Genomic DNA, 14,241 nt, shown 5'->3' with positions numbered 1-14,241 from the left:
ACACTGAGTCAAAAAATTATTTTATAGCCACTCTTCAGCCTTGAAAAGCCAGTTGAAGGTGCTTACTTTGACTAGGAATGATTATTTCCCTTATTACAGAAACAGAATTCATAGGCAATGGTATCTGAGCAAAGCCAAATTATATCATGACTCCATAGAAGGGAAGCAGAGGCTCACAAATATCAGAAAAATGCTGACACTCCTAAGGCCAGCATCTGTGAACTCATAGAGGTACCTCATAGTAATAGGTTCTATAATAACACTCATCTCCTTTCTACTCTAGATCTCACTTCAACACTACACATTGAATTCTGATTATGTTTCTGGATAAAAAGAATAAAAATAAAATTACAATTATTAGATACTCTATAAAACTACATAACATCAGTGAGATTGTAGGGATCTTAGGTTGTAGGGATGAGATTGTATATGTTCCATCTGTCTTCATTATAGTAATAAGTAAATTGTTATAGAATGTGAAAAATCATAGACCAATCATTTAAAACAGGTCTATTTAAAAAGAAAAGTACTTTCACAATATGCTCTCATTTCAACCTCCTTGTTGTAGACTATAAAGGACATAAAGTGCACAAGTACCTAAAACCAATCTGTTTCAGAAAGCTCATTTGGGTAGTGAAATAGAAACACATTCTGTTTCACTGTTTGGAAAGATCAGAGTTACATTATGTACCCACAATCAAAAAACAATAAACTATCCTGGTGTGATGGCACAAGCTTGTAATCCCATCAGCTCAGGAAGATAAGGAACAAGGATCCTAAGTTCTAGATTAGACTCAGCAAATTAGCAAGGCCCTAACAACACAAGGAGATCCTATCTTAAGTAATATGTGAAAAAGAGCTGGTCTGGACATGTGGCTCCATGGGTAAGTGCCATGGGTTCAATTCCCAGTACAAAAAAAAAAAAAAAAAAAGCAATAAATTATACCACCAGGCCTATTTCAACCAAAACATGTGGTTGACACATGAAAAACTAAGTGGCACATTAATTTGTCAGTTTCTCAAAGATTGAAACACATGGTACAACCACTTTTACAAATGGATTGTTAGTTCAGTTCCTTTCAAAGTTAAACATACACTTGAGATCATCTCACTCCTACTTTATTTTTTTTTTTTTTTTTTTTTTTTTTTTTTTTATTTTATTTTTTTTTATTGGTCGTTCATAACACTACATGGTTCTTAATACATCATATTACACGGTTTGATTCAAGTGGATTATGAACTCCCGCTTTTACCCCATATACAGATTGCTGTATCACACCAGTTTCCCTTCCATTAATTGACATATTGCCTTTCTAGTGTCTGATGTATTCTGCTGTCTGTCCTATTCTCTACTGTCCCCCCTCCCCTCCCCTCCCCTCCCCTCCCCTCCCCTTTTCTCTCTCTACCCCTTCTACTGTACATCCTTTCTTCCATTTGTATTATCTTGTCTTACCCCTCCTTTCCTCTTATATGACATTTTGTATAACCCTGAGGATCGCCTTCCATTTCCATGCAATTTCCCTTCTCACTCCCTTTCCCTCCCACCTCTTATCCCTGTTTAATGTAAATCTTCTTCTCAAGCTCTTCGTCCCTACCCTGTCCTTGTTTACTCCCCTTATATCAAAGGAGTCATTTGGTATTTGTTTTTTAAAGATTGACTAGCTTCACTTAGCATAATCTGCTCTAATGCCATCCATTTCCCTCCAAACTCTATGATTTTGTCATTTTTTAATGCAGAATAATACTCCATAGTATATAAATGCCACATTTTTTTTATCCATTCATCTATTGAAGGGCATCTAGGCTGGTTCCACAGTCTTGCTATCGTGAATTGAGCTGCTATGAACATCGATGTAGCAGTGTCCCTGTAGCATGCTCTTGTTAGGGCTTTAGGGAATAGACCGAGAAGGGGAATAGCTGGGTCGAATGGCGGTTCCATTCCCAGCTTTCCGAGAAATCTCCATACTGCTTTCCAAATTGGCTGCACCAATTTGCAGTCCCACCAGCAATGAACAAGAGTGCCCTTTTCCCCGCATCCTCTCCAGCACTTACTGTTGTTTGACTTCCTAATGGCTGCCAGTCTTACTGGAGTGAGATGGTATCTTAGGGTAGTTTTGATTTGCATTTCTCTGACTGCTAGTGATGGTGAGCATTTTTTCATGTACTTGTTGATTGATTGTATGTCCTCCTCTGAGAAGTGTCTGTTCAGGTCCTTGGCCCATTTATTGATTGGGTTATTTGTTATCTTATTGTCTAATTTTTTGAGTTCTTTGTATATTCTGGTAATTAGGGCTCTATCTGAAGTGTGTGGAGTAAAGATTTGTTCCCAGGATGTAGGCTCCCTGTTTATCTCTCTTATTGTTTCTTTTGCTGAGAAAAAACTTTTTAGTTTGAGTAAGTCCCATTTGTTGATTCTGTTTGTTAACTCTAGCGCTATGGGTGTCCTATTGAGGAATTTGGAGCCCGATCCCACAGCGTGCAGATCATAACCAACTTTTTCTTCTATCAGATGCCATGTCTCTGGTTTAATATCAAGCTCCTTGATCCATTTTGAGTTAACTTTTGTGCATGGCGAGAGATAGGGATTCAGATTCATTTTGGTGCAAATGCATTTCCAGTTTTCCCAGCACCATTTGTTGAAGATGCTATCCTTCCTCCATTGCATGCTTTTAGCCCCTTTATCAAAAATAAGATAGTTGTAGTTTTGTGGATTGGTTACTGTGTCCTCTATTCTGTACCATTGGTCCACCCGCCTGTTTTGGTACCAGTACCATGCTGTTTTAGTTACTATTGCTCTGTAGTATAGTTTGAAGTCTGGTATCGCTATACCGCCTGATTCACACTTCCTGCTTAGTATTGTTTTTGCTATTCTGGGTCTTTTATTATTCCATATGAATTTCCTGATTCTTTTATCGATTTCTACAAGATATGCTGTTGGGATTTTGATTGGCATTGCATTGAACTTATATAGGACTTTTGGTAATATCGCCATTTTGATGATGTTGGTTCTGCCTATCCATGAGCAGGGTATATTTTTCCATCTTCTAAGGTCTTCTTCTATGTCTTTCTTTAGGGTTCTGTAATTTTCATTGTATAAATCTTTTACCTCTTTTGTTAGGCTGATTCCCAAGTATTTTATTTTTTGGGGGGATATTGTGAATGGAGTAGTTGTCCTCATTTCCGTTTCAGAGGATTTGTCGCTGATATACAGGAATGCCTTTGATTTATGCGTGTTGATCTTATATCCTGCCACTTTGCTGAATTCATTTATTAGCTCTAATAGCTTCTTTGTAGACCCTTTTGGGTCTGCTAGGTATAGAATCATATCATCTGCAAATAGTGATAATTTAAGTTCTTCTTTTCCTATTTTTATGCCTTTAATTTCTTTCGTCTGCCTAATTGCTCTGGCCAGTGTCTCGAGGACTATGTTGAACAGAAGTGGTGAGAGAGGGCATCCCTGTCTTGTACCAGATCTTAGAGGGAATGCCTTCAATTTTTCTCCATTCAGAATGATGCTGGCCTGTGGCTTATCATAGATTGCTTTTACAATGTTGAGGTATGATCCAGTTATCCCTAATTTTTCCAGAGTTTTGAACATAAAGGGATGCTGTACTTTGTCGAATGCTTTTTCTGCATCTATCGAGATGATCATATGGTTCTTAATTTTAAGTCTATTGATGTGGTGGATAACATTTATTGATTTCCGTATATTGAACCAACCTTGCATACCAGGGATGAATCCTACTTGATCATGGTGTATAATTTTTTTGATATGTATTTGAATCCGATTCGCCAGAATTTTATTGAGGATTTTTGCATCAAGGTTCATTAGAGATATTGGTCTGTAGTTTTCTTTCTTTGAAGTATCTTTGTCTGGTTTCGGAATCAGGGTGATGTTGGCCTCGTAGAATGAATTTGGAAGTTCTCCCTCTTTTTCTATTTCCTGAAATAGCTTGAAAAGTATTGGTGTTAGTTCCTCTTTAAAGGTTTTGTAAAACTCTGCTGTATACCCATCCGGTCCTGGGCTTTTCTTAGTTGGTAGTCTTTTGATGGTTTCTTCTATTTCCTCTATTGTTATTGGTCTGTTTAGGTTGTCTATATCCTCCTGGCTCAGTCTGGGCAGATCATAAGACTCAAGGAATTTATCTATGCCTTCACTATCTTCTATTTTATTGGAGTATAAGGATTCAAAGTAATTTCTGATTATCTTCTGTATTTCTGAAGTGTCTGTTGTGATATTGCCTTTTTCATCCCGTATGCTAGTAATTTGGGTTCTCTCTCTTCTTCTCTTCGTTAGTATGGCTAAGGGTCTGTCAATTTTATTTATTTTTTCAAAGAACCAGCTTTTAGTTTTGTCAATTTTTTCAATAGTTTCTTTTGTTTCAATTTCATTAATTTCAGCTCTGATTTTAATTATTTCTTGCCTTCTACTTCTTTTGCTGTTGTTTTGCTCTTCTTTTTCTAGGATTTTGAGATGAAGTATGAGATCATTTATTTGTTGGTTTTTTCTTTTTTTGAGGAATGAACTCCAAGCAATGAATTTTCCTCTTAGAACTGCTTTCAATGTGTCCCATAGATTCCGATATGTTGTGTCTGTGTTTTCATTTAACTCTAGGAATTTTTTAATTTCCTCCTTGATGTCTTCTAAAACCCATTGATCACTCAGCAACCTGTTGTTCATTCTCCAGGTGATGCTTGATTTTTCCTTTCTTCTTTTATCATTGATTTTCAGTTTCATTCCATTATGATCAGATAAGATGCATGGTATTATCTCTACCCCTTTGTATTGTCTAAGAGTTGCCCTGTGACATAGTATATGGTCTATTTTTGAGAAGGTTCCATGTGCTGCTGAGAAAAAAGTGTAGCTACTTGAAGTTGGGTGGTATAGTCTATATATGTCAATTAAGTCTAGGTTGTTAATTATGTTATTGAGTTCTATAGTTTCCTTATTTAACTTTTGTTTGGAAGATCTATCCAGTGGTGAGAGAGGTGTGTTGAAGTCTCCCATGATTATTGTATGGTGGTCTATTAGACTCTTGAACTTGAGAAGAGTTTGCTTGATGAACACGGCTGCACCATTATTTGGGGCATATATATTTATGATTGTTATGTCTTGTTGGTGTATGGTTCCCTTGAGCAGTATGAAGTGTCCTTCTTTATCCCTTTTGATTGTCTTTGGCTTGAAATCTATTTTATTAGATATGAGTATGGACACTCCTGCTTGTTTCCGCGGTCCATATGAGTGATATGCTTTTTCCCAACCTTTCACCTTCAGTCTATGTATATCTTTTCCTATCAAATGCGTCTCCTGTAGACAGCATATTGTTGGGTCTTGTTTTGTGATCCATTCTACTAGCCTGTGTCTCTTAATTGGTGAGTTTAAGCCATTAACATTTAGGGTTATTATTGAGATGTGGTTTGTTCTTCTATCCATAATTGTTTATTGATGTTACTAAACCTGATTTGTTATCCTCTTTGACTACTTTCCCCCCTTTACTGTCCTACCTCCCATTGTTGGTTATCAATGTTAGTTTCCATTTCCTCTTCCTGTAATGTTTTGCCAAGGATTTTTTGAAGAGATGGTTTTCTAGCTGCGAATTCTTTTAACTTTTGTTTATCGTGGAAGGTTTTAATTTCATCTTCTAACCTGAAGCTTAATTTCGCCGGATACATGATTCTTGGTTGGAGCCCATTGTCTTTCAGTGTTTGAAATATGTTATTCCAGGATCTTCTAGCTTTCAGAGTCTGTGTTGAGAGATCAGCTGTTATCCTGATTGGTTTACCCCTAAATGTAATCTGCTTTCTTTCTCTTGCAGCTTTTAAAATTCTCTCCTTATTCTGTATGTTGGACATCTTCATTATAATGTGTCTAGGTGTGGATCTCTTATGATTTTGCACATTCGGCGTCCTGTAGGCTTCTAGGATTTGGGATTCTGTCTCAATCTTCAATTCTGGGAAGTTTTCTCGTATTATTTCACTGAATAGACTGTTTATTCCTTTGGCATGGAGCTCTGTGCCTTCCTGTATCCCAATGACTCTTAAATTTGGTCTTTTGATATTGTCCCATAATTCTTGGATGTTCTGCTCATGGTTTCTTAGCAGACTTGCTGAGCTGTCTATGTTCTTTTCCAGCTGAAATACTTTGTCTTCATTGTCTGATGTTCTCTCTTCTAAGTGATCTACTCTGCTGGTAGTATTCTCAATTGAGTTTTTAAGTTGGTTTATTGTTTCCTGCATTTCTAGAATTTCTATTTGTTTGTTTTTTATTACTTCTATCTCCCTGTGAAATTGATCTTTTACTTCCTGGATTTGTTTGTCAATGTGATCTTTCATTGTCTGATTTTGCTGTCTCATGTCTTCCTTGAGACTCCAGATCATCTGAAGCATATATATCCTGAACTCTTTATCTGATATTCCATCTGTTGCAGCTATTACCTCTTCTAAAGTTGAGTTGACCTGCATTGCTTGTGGTCCTTTCTTTCCTTGTCTTTTCATACTGCTCGCGTTTCTTTCTGCTTGGTGCAACTGTTGTGTTTTTGAAATTTACCCCCTATTTATTTATGTTGCTCTTGTATAGTTGGAAAGTCTCCCTTGCAGGGTGGGTAGTGGCTGTGCTCCTCCTCTAATTATGGTGGTCTATCTATCACGCTGATCGGTCACAGGTCTGCCCCCCCCTGCGGGCACAGGAGGCGGCTTTGCGCTGCCCCCACTCCAATTGTGGTAACGTAACTACCACGCCCTGGGGTCGTAGGTCCTGATCTGGATGTGGGTGGCGGCTCTGCTGGGTCCCCACTCCAATTGGTGTGACGAGTCTACCACGCTGGCATACTTCTAGGCCGGTGGGTCACAGTTCTGCACAGCCCCCACTCCCAATGGGAGTACCTGACTACCTCTCCAACGGGTCGCTGGGCCCCCTCCGGACCCGGGCGGCGACCCTGCTCCGCCCCCACTCCAACCAGTGTGCCGCAACTGCCTCGGTGTTACGTGTCCACCACTCTGGCAAGCTACCTGGCCTGTCTTGCCAGTGGGCCGCAGGTCTGCCTGCACGCTCTGCACAGCCCCTACTCCAAATGAGGTTACTTGGCTACCGCTTCGCGGGGCCGCTGGTCCTATTCTAGGCGTGGGCGGCTACTCTCTTCAGACCCAGCTGCGTTTGGGGTGTCATGCTACCACGCCGGCGGGTCACTTGGCCTGCTCTGGGTGCAGGTGGAAGCTCCACTCTGCCCCCACAGCACCCAACAGGACCCTGACTGAGAAGCAGACACCGCTGGTTCCCTAGCCTTGGGTCAAAGCAGCTTCGGTAGCCAGAACCCGCCTCTCCTATCTCAATACACTCTCCGCTGGGAGCTGGCTCCAGCGAGCGACCCCCACGGGTTCCCTAGCCCCGGGCCAAAACTGTTCCGGGAGTCAGAACCCAGTCGCCCCTAGCTCAGCGCACGCTCCACTTGGAGCTGGCCTCCACCGGCAGTCTCCGCAGTTTCCTCAGACCTGGGCCAGGTTAGCCCCGGGAACCAGAATCCAGCTGCTCAGTGCCCGGTACACGCCTTGCCAGGCATGAGCCTCTAGGAGTATTCTCCACAAGATCCCCAGTCCCGAGCCTGAGCTAGAAATCTGTCTGCTAGACGCAGGCAACTACCAGCCTGAAATCACCTGTTCCGTCGCTGGATGAGCTGAGATCAATAGAACATGGGGATGATTACATCATCTCTCCGAAATGGCGGCTGCTGTCCTCCTCTGTGGTCCGACCGGTGTCTGGAACCCAACTGGACCGCTTCTCTCCTCTGTCTGAAAGCTGGAACTCAGCACTAAGCGCTGCCAAAGTCCTAGCGCCAAACCGCTAGAGGCAGTTCACAGACTCAGGCCTGCGGAGCCTGGTCTGGCCGCCTCCAAGCCGGCTGGGGGTGGGGTGGGGTGGTAGGAATGTGGATCCTATTGCTGGACCGCCGGAGGCCGTTCACAGACTCAAGCCTGTGGGGCCCAGTCTGGCCGCCGCCCCTGGCCAGCCGGCGGGGTTGTGTCCCTGGTCCGCTTTGCTCCGAACTGGCTGGGGGTGGGGTGGGGTGTTAGGAGTGTGGATCCTAGCACCAAGCCGCTAGAGTCAGTTCGCAGATTCAGGCCTGCGGGGCCCAGTAGGTTCCTATGTTCGCTGCAGTTCAGCGGCGGCCGGCGGGATTGTGTCCCTGATCTGCGATGCACCGAGCCGGCTGGGGGTGGGGTGGTAGGAATGTGGATCCTATCGCTGGACCGCCAGAGGCCGTTCACAGACTCAAGCCTGCGGGGCCCAGTCTGGCCGCCGCCCGTGGCCAGCCCGCGGGGTTGTGTCCCTGGTCCGCTTTGCTCCGAACTGGCTGGGGGTGGGGTGGGGTGTTAGGAGTGTGGATCCTAGCACCAAGCCGCTAGAGTCAGTTCACAGACTCAGGCCTGCGGGGCCCAGTAGGTTCCTATGTTCGCTGCAGTTCAGCGGCGGCCGGCGGGATTGTGTCCCTGATCTGCCTTGCACCGAGCCGGCTGGGGGTGGGGTGGTAGGAATGTGGATCCTATCGCTGGACCGCCAGAGGCCGTTCACAGACTCAAGCCTGCGGGGCCCAGTCTGGCCGCCGCCCGTGGCCAGCCCGCGGGGTTGTGTCCCTGGTCCGCTTTGCTCCGAACTGGCTGGGGGTGGGGTGGGGTGTTAGGAGTGTGGATCCTAGCACCAAGCCGCTAGAGTCAGTTCGCAGATTCAGGCCTGCGGGGCCCAGTAGGTTCCTATGTTCGCTGCAGTTCAGCGGCGGCCGGCGGGATTGTGTCCCTGATCTGCCTTGCACCGAGCCGGCTGGGGGTGGGGTGGTAGGAATGTGGATCCTATCGCTGGACCGCCAGAGGCCGTTCACAGACTCAAGCCTGCGGGGCCCAGTCTGGCCGCCGCCCGTGGCCGGCCGGCGGGGTTGTGTCCCTGGTCCGCTTTGCTCCGAACTGGCTGGGGGTGGGGTGGGGTGTTAGGAGTGTGGATCCTAGCACCAAGCCGCTAGAGTCAGTTCACAGACTCAGGCCTGCGGGGCCCAGTAGGTTCCTATGTTCGCTGCAGTTCAGCGGCGGCAGGCGGGATTGTGACCCTGATCCGCGTTGCGGAGATTCACTCACCTGGGACCAACTGACCCCTCCCACAGACTTACTAGTTATCGGCAGGTCTCCTTTCAGTGGAAAATTGTTAGAAGTTCCTCAGCATGTCCCATGCAAGTGTATTTATGTGTCTCTCTGATCCCGTTACTGCGGAGGTATAGAAAATGCTGCCTGCTCGCCAGCCGCCATGTTGGATCCCCTCTCACTCCTACTTTAGACAAAAGAAATGAAAGCATTTGTTAATATGTCTAAAGATGTGAACACAAATATTCATAGAGTTTATTGCTAATACAGAAAACCTGGAAGTTCATTGTAGGTCAATAAAGTGGTCCTTTAAAAGGTCATGCACAAGAAGAGTGAGGCTGGAGGCATTTCTGTTCCAGACCTTAAACTATACTACAGAGCAATAGAAACAAAAACAGCATGGTACTGGCACCAAAATAGACTTGTAGGCCAATGTTACAGAATAGAGGACATAGAATCTAACCCACATAACTACAGTTATCTTATATTAGAGATAGGTGCCAAAAACATACACTGGAGAAAAGATTGCCTCAAAAAGATTGGGAAAACTGGAAATGCACATGTAACAAAATGAAGTTAAACTTCTATCTCTTACCATGCACAAAACTCAACTAACTCAAAGTGGATCAAGGACCTAGTAATTAAACCAGAGATCCTGCACCTAATGGAAGAAAAAGTAGGCCCAAATCTCCATCATGTCAGATTAGGCCCCAATGTCCTTAGTAAGACTCATATAGTACAAGAAACAAAATTAAAAAATCAATATATGGGATGTATTCAAACTAAAAAGGTTCTTCTCTGAAAAAGAAACAATCAATGAGGTGCATAGAGAGCCTATATCTTGGGAGCAAATCTTTACCACAAGCACATTGAAAAGAGCACTAATCTCTAGGATATATAAAGCATTCAAAATCTTAACAGTAAAAAAACAAATAACCCAACCAATAAATGGGCCAAGGACCCGAACACACACTTCTCAGAAAGGATATACAATCAAGCAACACACATATGAAAAAATGTTCAACATCTCTAGCAATTAGAGAAATGCAAATCAAAACTAGTCTTAAGATTTCATCTCGCTCTAGTCAGAATGGCAGCTATCAAGAATACAAACAATAAGTGTTGACTAGGAAGTGTGGAAAAAGGCGCACTCACACATTGCTGGTGGGACTGCAAATTGTTGCAACCACTCTGGAAAACAGTATGGAGATTCCTTGGAAAACTTGGAATGGAACCAATATTTGACCTAGCTATCCCACTCCTCAGTTTATACCCAAAGGACTTAAAAACAGTTTCTTACAGGGACACAGCCATACCAATGTTTATAGCAGCACAATTCACAATAGCTACTTTGTGGAACCAACCCAGATGCCCTTCAGTAGATGAGTGGATAGGGAAACTTTGGTATATATACACAATGTAATATTACTCAGCATTAAAAGAGAATAAAATCATAGCATTTGCAGGTAAGTGGATGGAGTTTGAGAATATATTGCTAAATGAGGCAAGACAATTCCTAAAAACCAAAAGCCAAATGTTTTCTGTGATATGAGGATGCTGACTCATAATGGCAATGGTGGAGAGCATGGGAGAAATGGAGGAACTTTAAATAAGATAAAGGGGAGGAAGGGTAAGGGAGGGGGGAAGGGGATAGGAAAGATGGTGAAATGAGTTAGACATCATTACCCTAAGTACATATATGAAGACACGAATGATGTGAAAATAGTTTGTGTACAATCAGTGACTTGAAAAATTGTGCTCTATATGTACAATATGAAATGAATCACATTCTGCCATCATGTATAACAAATTAGAATAAATAAATAATTTAATTTTAAAAAAGGTCATGCACATACTTGATATCTGAGAGTATCTTTTTCTTAGTTATTTTCTGTTTAAACAGAAAGCCTCTCTTCTCTTTTACATGATAACAGATGTTGTAGAAACATAACACAGGCCCTTTCTGGTCACTGGAGGTGGTCCCAAGGAAGCCATCACAGTTTACTGGGAGTAAGTCAATTGAAAATGAGTCCTTATTGGCAGACATCTGCAGAGTTCTGTTTTTCTGTAGAGGGAAAACCAATAGTAAGTTGATAGTTTTGGTAATCAAGATTTTAAACACCAGATAAGAACACATTTAAACCAAGCATCTTCTAAACTGTGCTGCAGTGAGTAGGTTCTTTCCCAAAGAACAGCCCACATGATTGTGATAAGAACAACATTAGAACCTATAATCAGAGGCAGATACAAATTAGAATACTGGCATTCCAGTTAAATATCACATTCCCAAATTCAGGGGTCCTAAAAAGTAAGAATTATGAAAATTATGCAAAACCCAGAAAGGAAGTAAAAGACAGATGATAGTAATATCTTGTCTGACTTGAAATTCACACTATGATACAACTTCAGTTCAGGGATAGCCTACATGATCTTCATGCAGCTCCTGTATTTTTTTAATATTGGAGTTTATAATATTTTGACTACAAAAGGAGCTTAGTATAGCAGTCAGGAGCTGGAAAGATTTTTCTGAATTTATTGTTTCAACTTGTACATCTCTGGTTGTTGCGCACCTTCAATTATCTAAAACGGTAAACTCCAACATTGTTTTGTACTGACATTATTATTTATTTAATGGGCAAACATATGAAAATGGTTAAGTAAATCAAATGAATAGTTAAACAGCTCAAGGCCTTAAAGAAAAATTGAATATTAAGTTAATGTGAAGTGAAAAATGTTTCATTGGAGAGTTACAAAAGGCTCCTTAAATCAATTCAGAATAAGACTTATGCTGAACTGAGATTGTTAAATAGGTTTGAAATACTAACTGCAATAATTAGAGTTTTCACTTGTGAAATCCAAAATCATCCATGAAGAACTTTCTCTTGGCCTATGGAGGACAGCTGCTCCATCTTCCTGAGAACAACCATCAAAGCAGACAGAACATGAGAAGGAGCATGTGAAAAGTCTCTGATGAGAGCAACAAAGCCACAGGAGTGGAGAAACCCAAATCCCAGAAAGTAGGAAGAGCACTGAGCAATCCCAGCACCTCATGCCTTTTCCTCTCCAGGTATTTGGAAATGCAAACTTTATAAACAAAGGGCAACATTGGGATTAGGCAGGAAAAGGCTGCTAGAGGCATCTTCCAGAAGCCCTTAATACATCTGAGCAAATATCTCAGCAGTCTTTAAGCCAGGGAGACAAAAATTGGACATCTGGGTCTGCAGAGGTGATGAAGTTCCCTAAGAACCCAAGCTTTAGCGATCCCAGAAGCATTATTGCCTGGGAATAAGGGAAAACCCAAAATAGACCATTCTCTGCTTAATCGGGGTCATCTGCTCAGACATTGCTAGAAGAAAGTTAAATCCACTTTCAAAGAAGATATCAGCCAAGTGTGCTGGCACACACTTGTAATTATGGGATTCAGGAGGCTGAGGCAGAAGATCATAAGTTTAAGACAGCCTCAGCAAATTAGTGAGGCCCTAGGCAATATAGTGAGATGCTGTCTCAAAATAAATAATTAAATAGGGCGTGGATGTGTCTCAATAGGTAAGAATCCTGGATTTAATCCCTGGTAACAAATGCCAAAAAAGATCATTGCACAAACTTTTAATCTAAAATTCCAAGGCATGCCAGAATATAGGAGCTATAGTTCCAAATCAGAATATAAAGGAAGACCCACAGGTGAAACACACTGGAGTTATCAAACACTGACAGTAAAACCATTTATTAATATGTTCAGGAAAACATAGGTTATCACTAAATAACCAGACCTTAAAAAAGTAAATTAAAAACTCCAGTTAGATGTGATGATCAAATCACTATAACCAGCTACAAAGGGGACTCAGGTAGAACAAGTGGTCAGGAAAGTGCACTCCAATGGGACTGTTGAACTGTCACTGAGGGAGGCCATCTGGAGGAGCAGTGCTGAGCCGAGCAGGAATGTACAAAACCAGCAAAGAGGCCAGAGGGCCTGGTGTGTGATGGAGGGCAAGAAGAGAGGAGCTAAGGTCAGAGGAAGGACAGCTGAAGCAGAGCCCATAAGTAATTTGACTTGGACTAGAAATGAGAATGAGAGGTACCAGGAAGTTCTGGGTAAAGGAATGGCATGATTTAACTATTTTTACCACTCTGACTTTTATCAGAGGTAGGGATGGAGCAATGAGATCATGTGAGAGGCTACTGTTACAATCCAAGAGCCAGGGGACACTGTTATGAACCCTCCTCTGTCATAAGATCTTAGAAGTCTTCTTTCTCTCTCTGTGTGTGCTGCCACAGTACAATACCACTCAAGAACTCCGAACAGAAAGAGCACCAGGTTTATCAGACACAACATACCAAGAACACACCACCTGAAGAACTCTCTCCTGGCCCAGTAGAAAATGCAGGTGCGGATGGGAAAAGCACAGAACTTCAAGAGGAGGAGAACCTCATTTACCAGCAAGGACCCAACAGAACAGAGAATTTGTAAGGGTTCCTTATGAACTTAACTTGTTCCAAACTATCCCAGCCCATGATTAATTTGGAGACTTAAAAAAGGGGGTAGGAATGTGGCTCAGTGGAAGAGTGCTTGCCTCTCATGCATGAGGCCCTGAGTTCAATTCCCATCACCACCACAAAAAAGAAATTAAAAAAAATACAATACATAATAAAGATTGATGTTATGGCCCTTAGAAACTAGAGAAAAACTCATGTAAATGTAAAAGGAAACCCCTTTGTATTCAAATAAGAGGAGTAGGTAACAAGACCTAGGTGAGGGGGTATCTGAGGCAGTTAGGAAGACATCACTGGCAGATGCCCTGGGAAGTCCTCACCTTTTGTCTTCTTTCTGCATCAAGCTAATCCCATCCTACTGGCACAATCTTTAGACCTTCTTTGGCTCCTCTCATTCAGTGCTTCCTCTTTCTTTGAAAAATTTACATCTCCCTTCACCAGTGGGAGATTACAAGACTTGTTCCCTTCTAGAAACATCTATTTTACCTTCTACATGGATTGAATTGTATTACCTAATGCTAACTGAGCCTAAGAACTAAATTCCAGCCAGACCCTGCTCTAAATAGCAGCAAGGTCTTCTCCAGTCACAAATCCAAGAAATTGAGGTAGTGATCCATAAAGTATAGG

The 14,241-nt window shown here is 42.3% G+C and overlaps 1 protein-coding gene across 1 annotated transcript in view; it reads right to left on the bottom strand.

Moving 5' to 3' along the window:
• The window catches only part of LOC144251245 (broad substrate specificity ATP-binding cassette transporter ABCG2-like), a 45,420-nt gene extending 34,250 nt beyond the window's left edge, over nt 1-11,170 (bottom strand). Inside the window, exon 1 of the mRNA XM_077794271.1 lies at nt 10,980-11,170. Within this exon, the coding sequence (XP_077650397.1) occupies nt 10,980-11,170 (191 nt within the window). The remainder of the gene's footprint in view (nt 1-10,979) is intronic.
• Nucleotides 11,171-14,241: the final 3,071 nt, after the last annotated feature.

Source organism: Urocitellus parryii (genome assembly GCF_045843805.1).
Source record: "Urocitellus parryii isolate mUroPar1 chromosome 10 unlocalized genomic scaffold, mUroPar1.hap1 SUPER_10_unloc_3, whole genome shotgun sequence".
Classification (NCBI taxonomy): Eukaryota; Metazoa; Chordata; class Mammalia; order Rodentia; family Sciuridae; genus Urocitellus; species Urocitellus parryii.
This window is presented reverse-complemented; position numbering and strand designations above follow the sequence as displayed.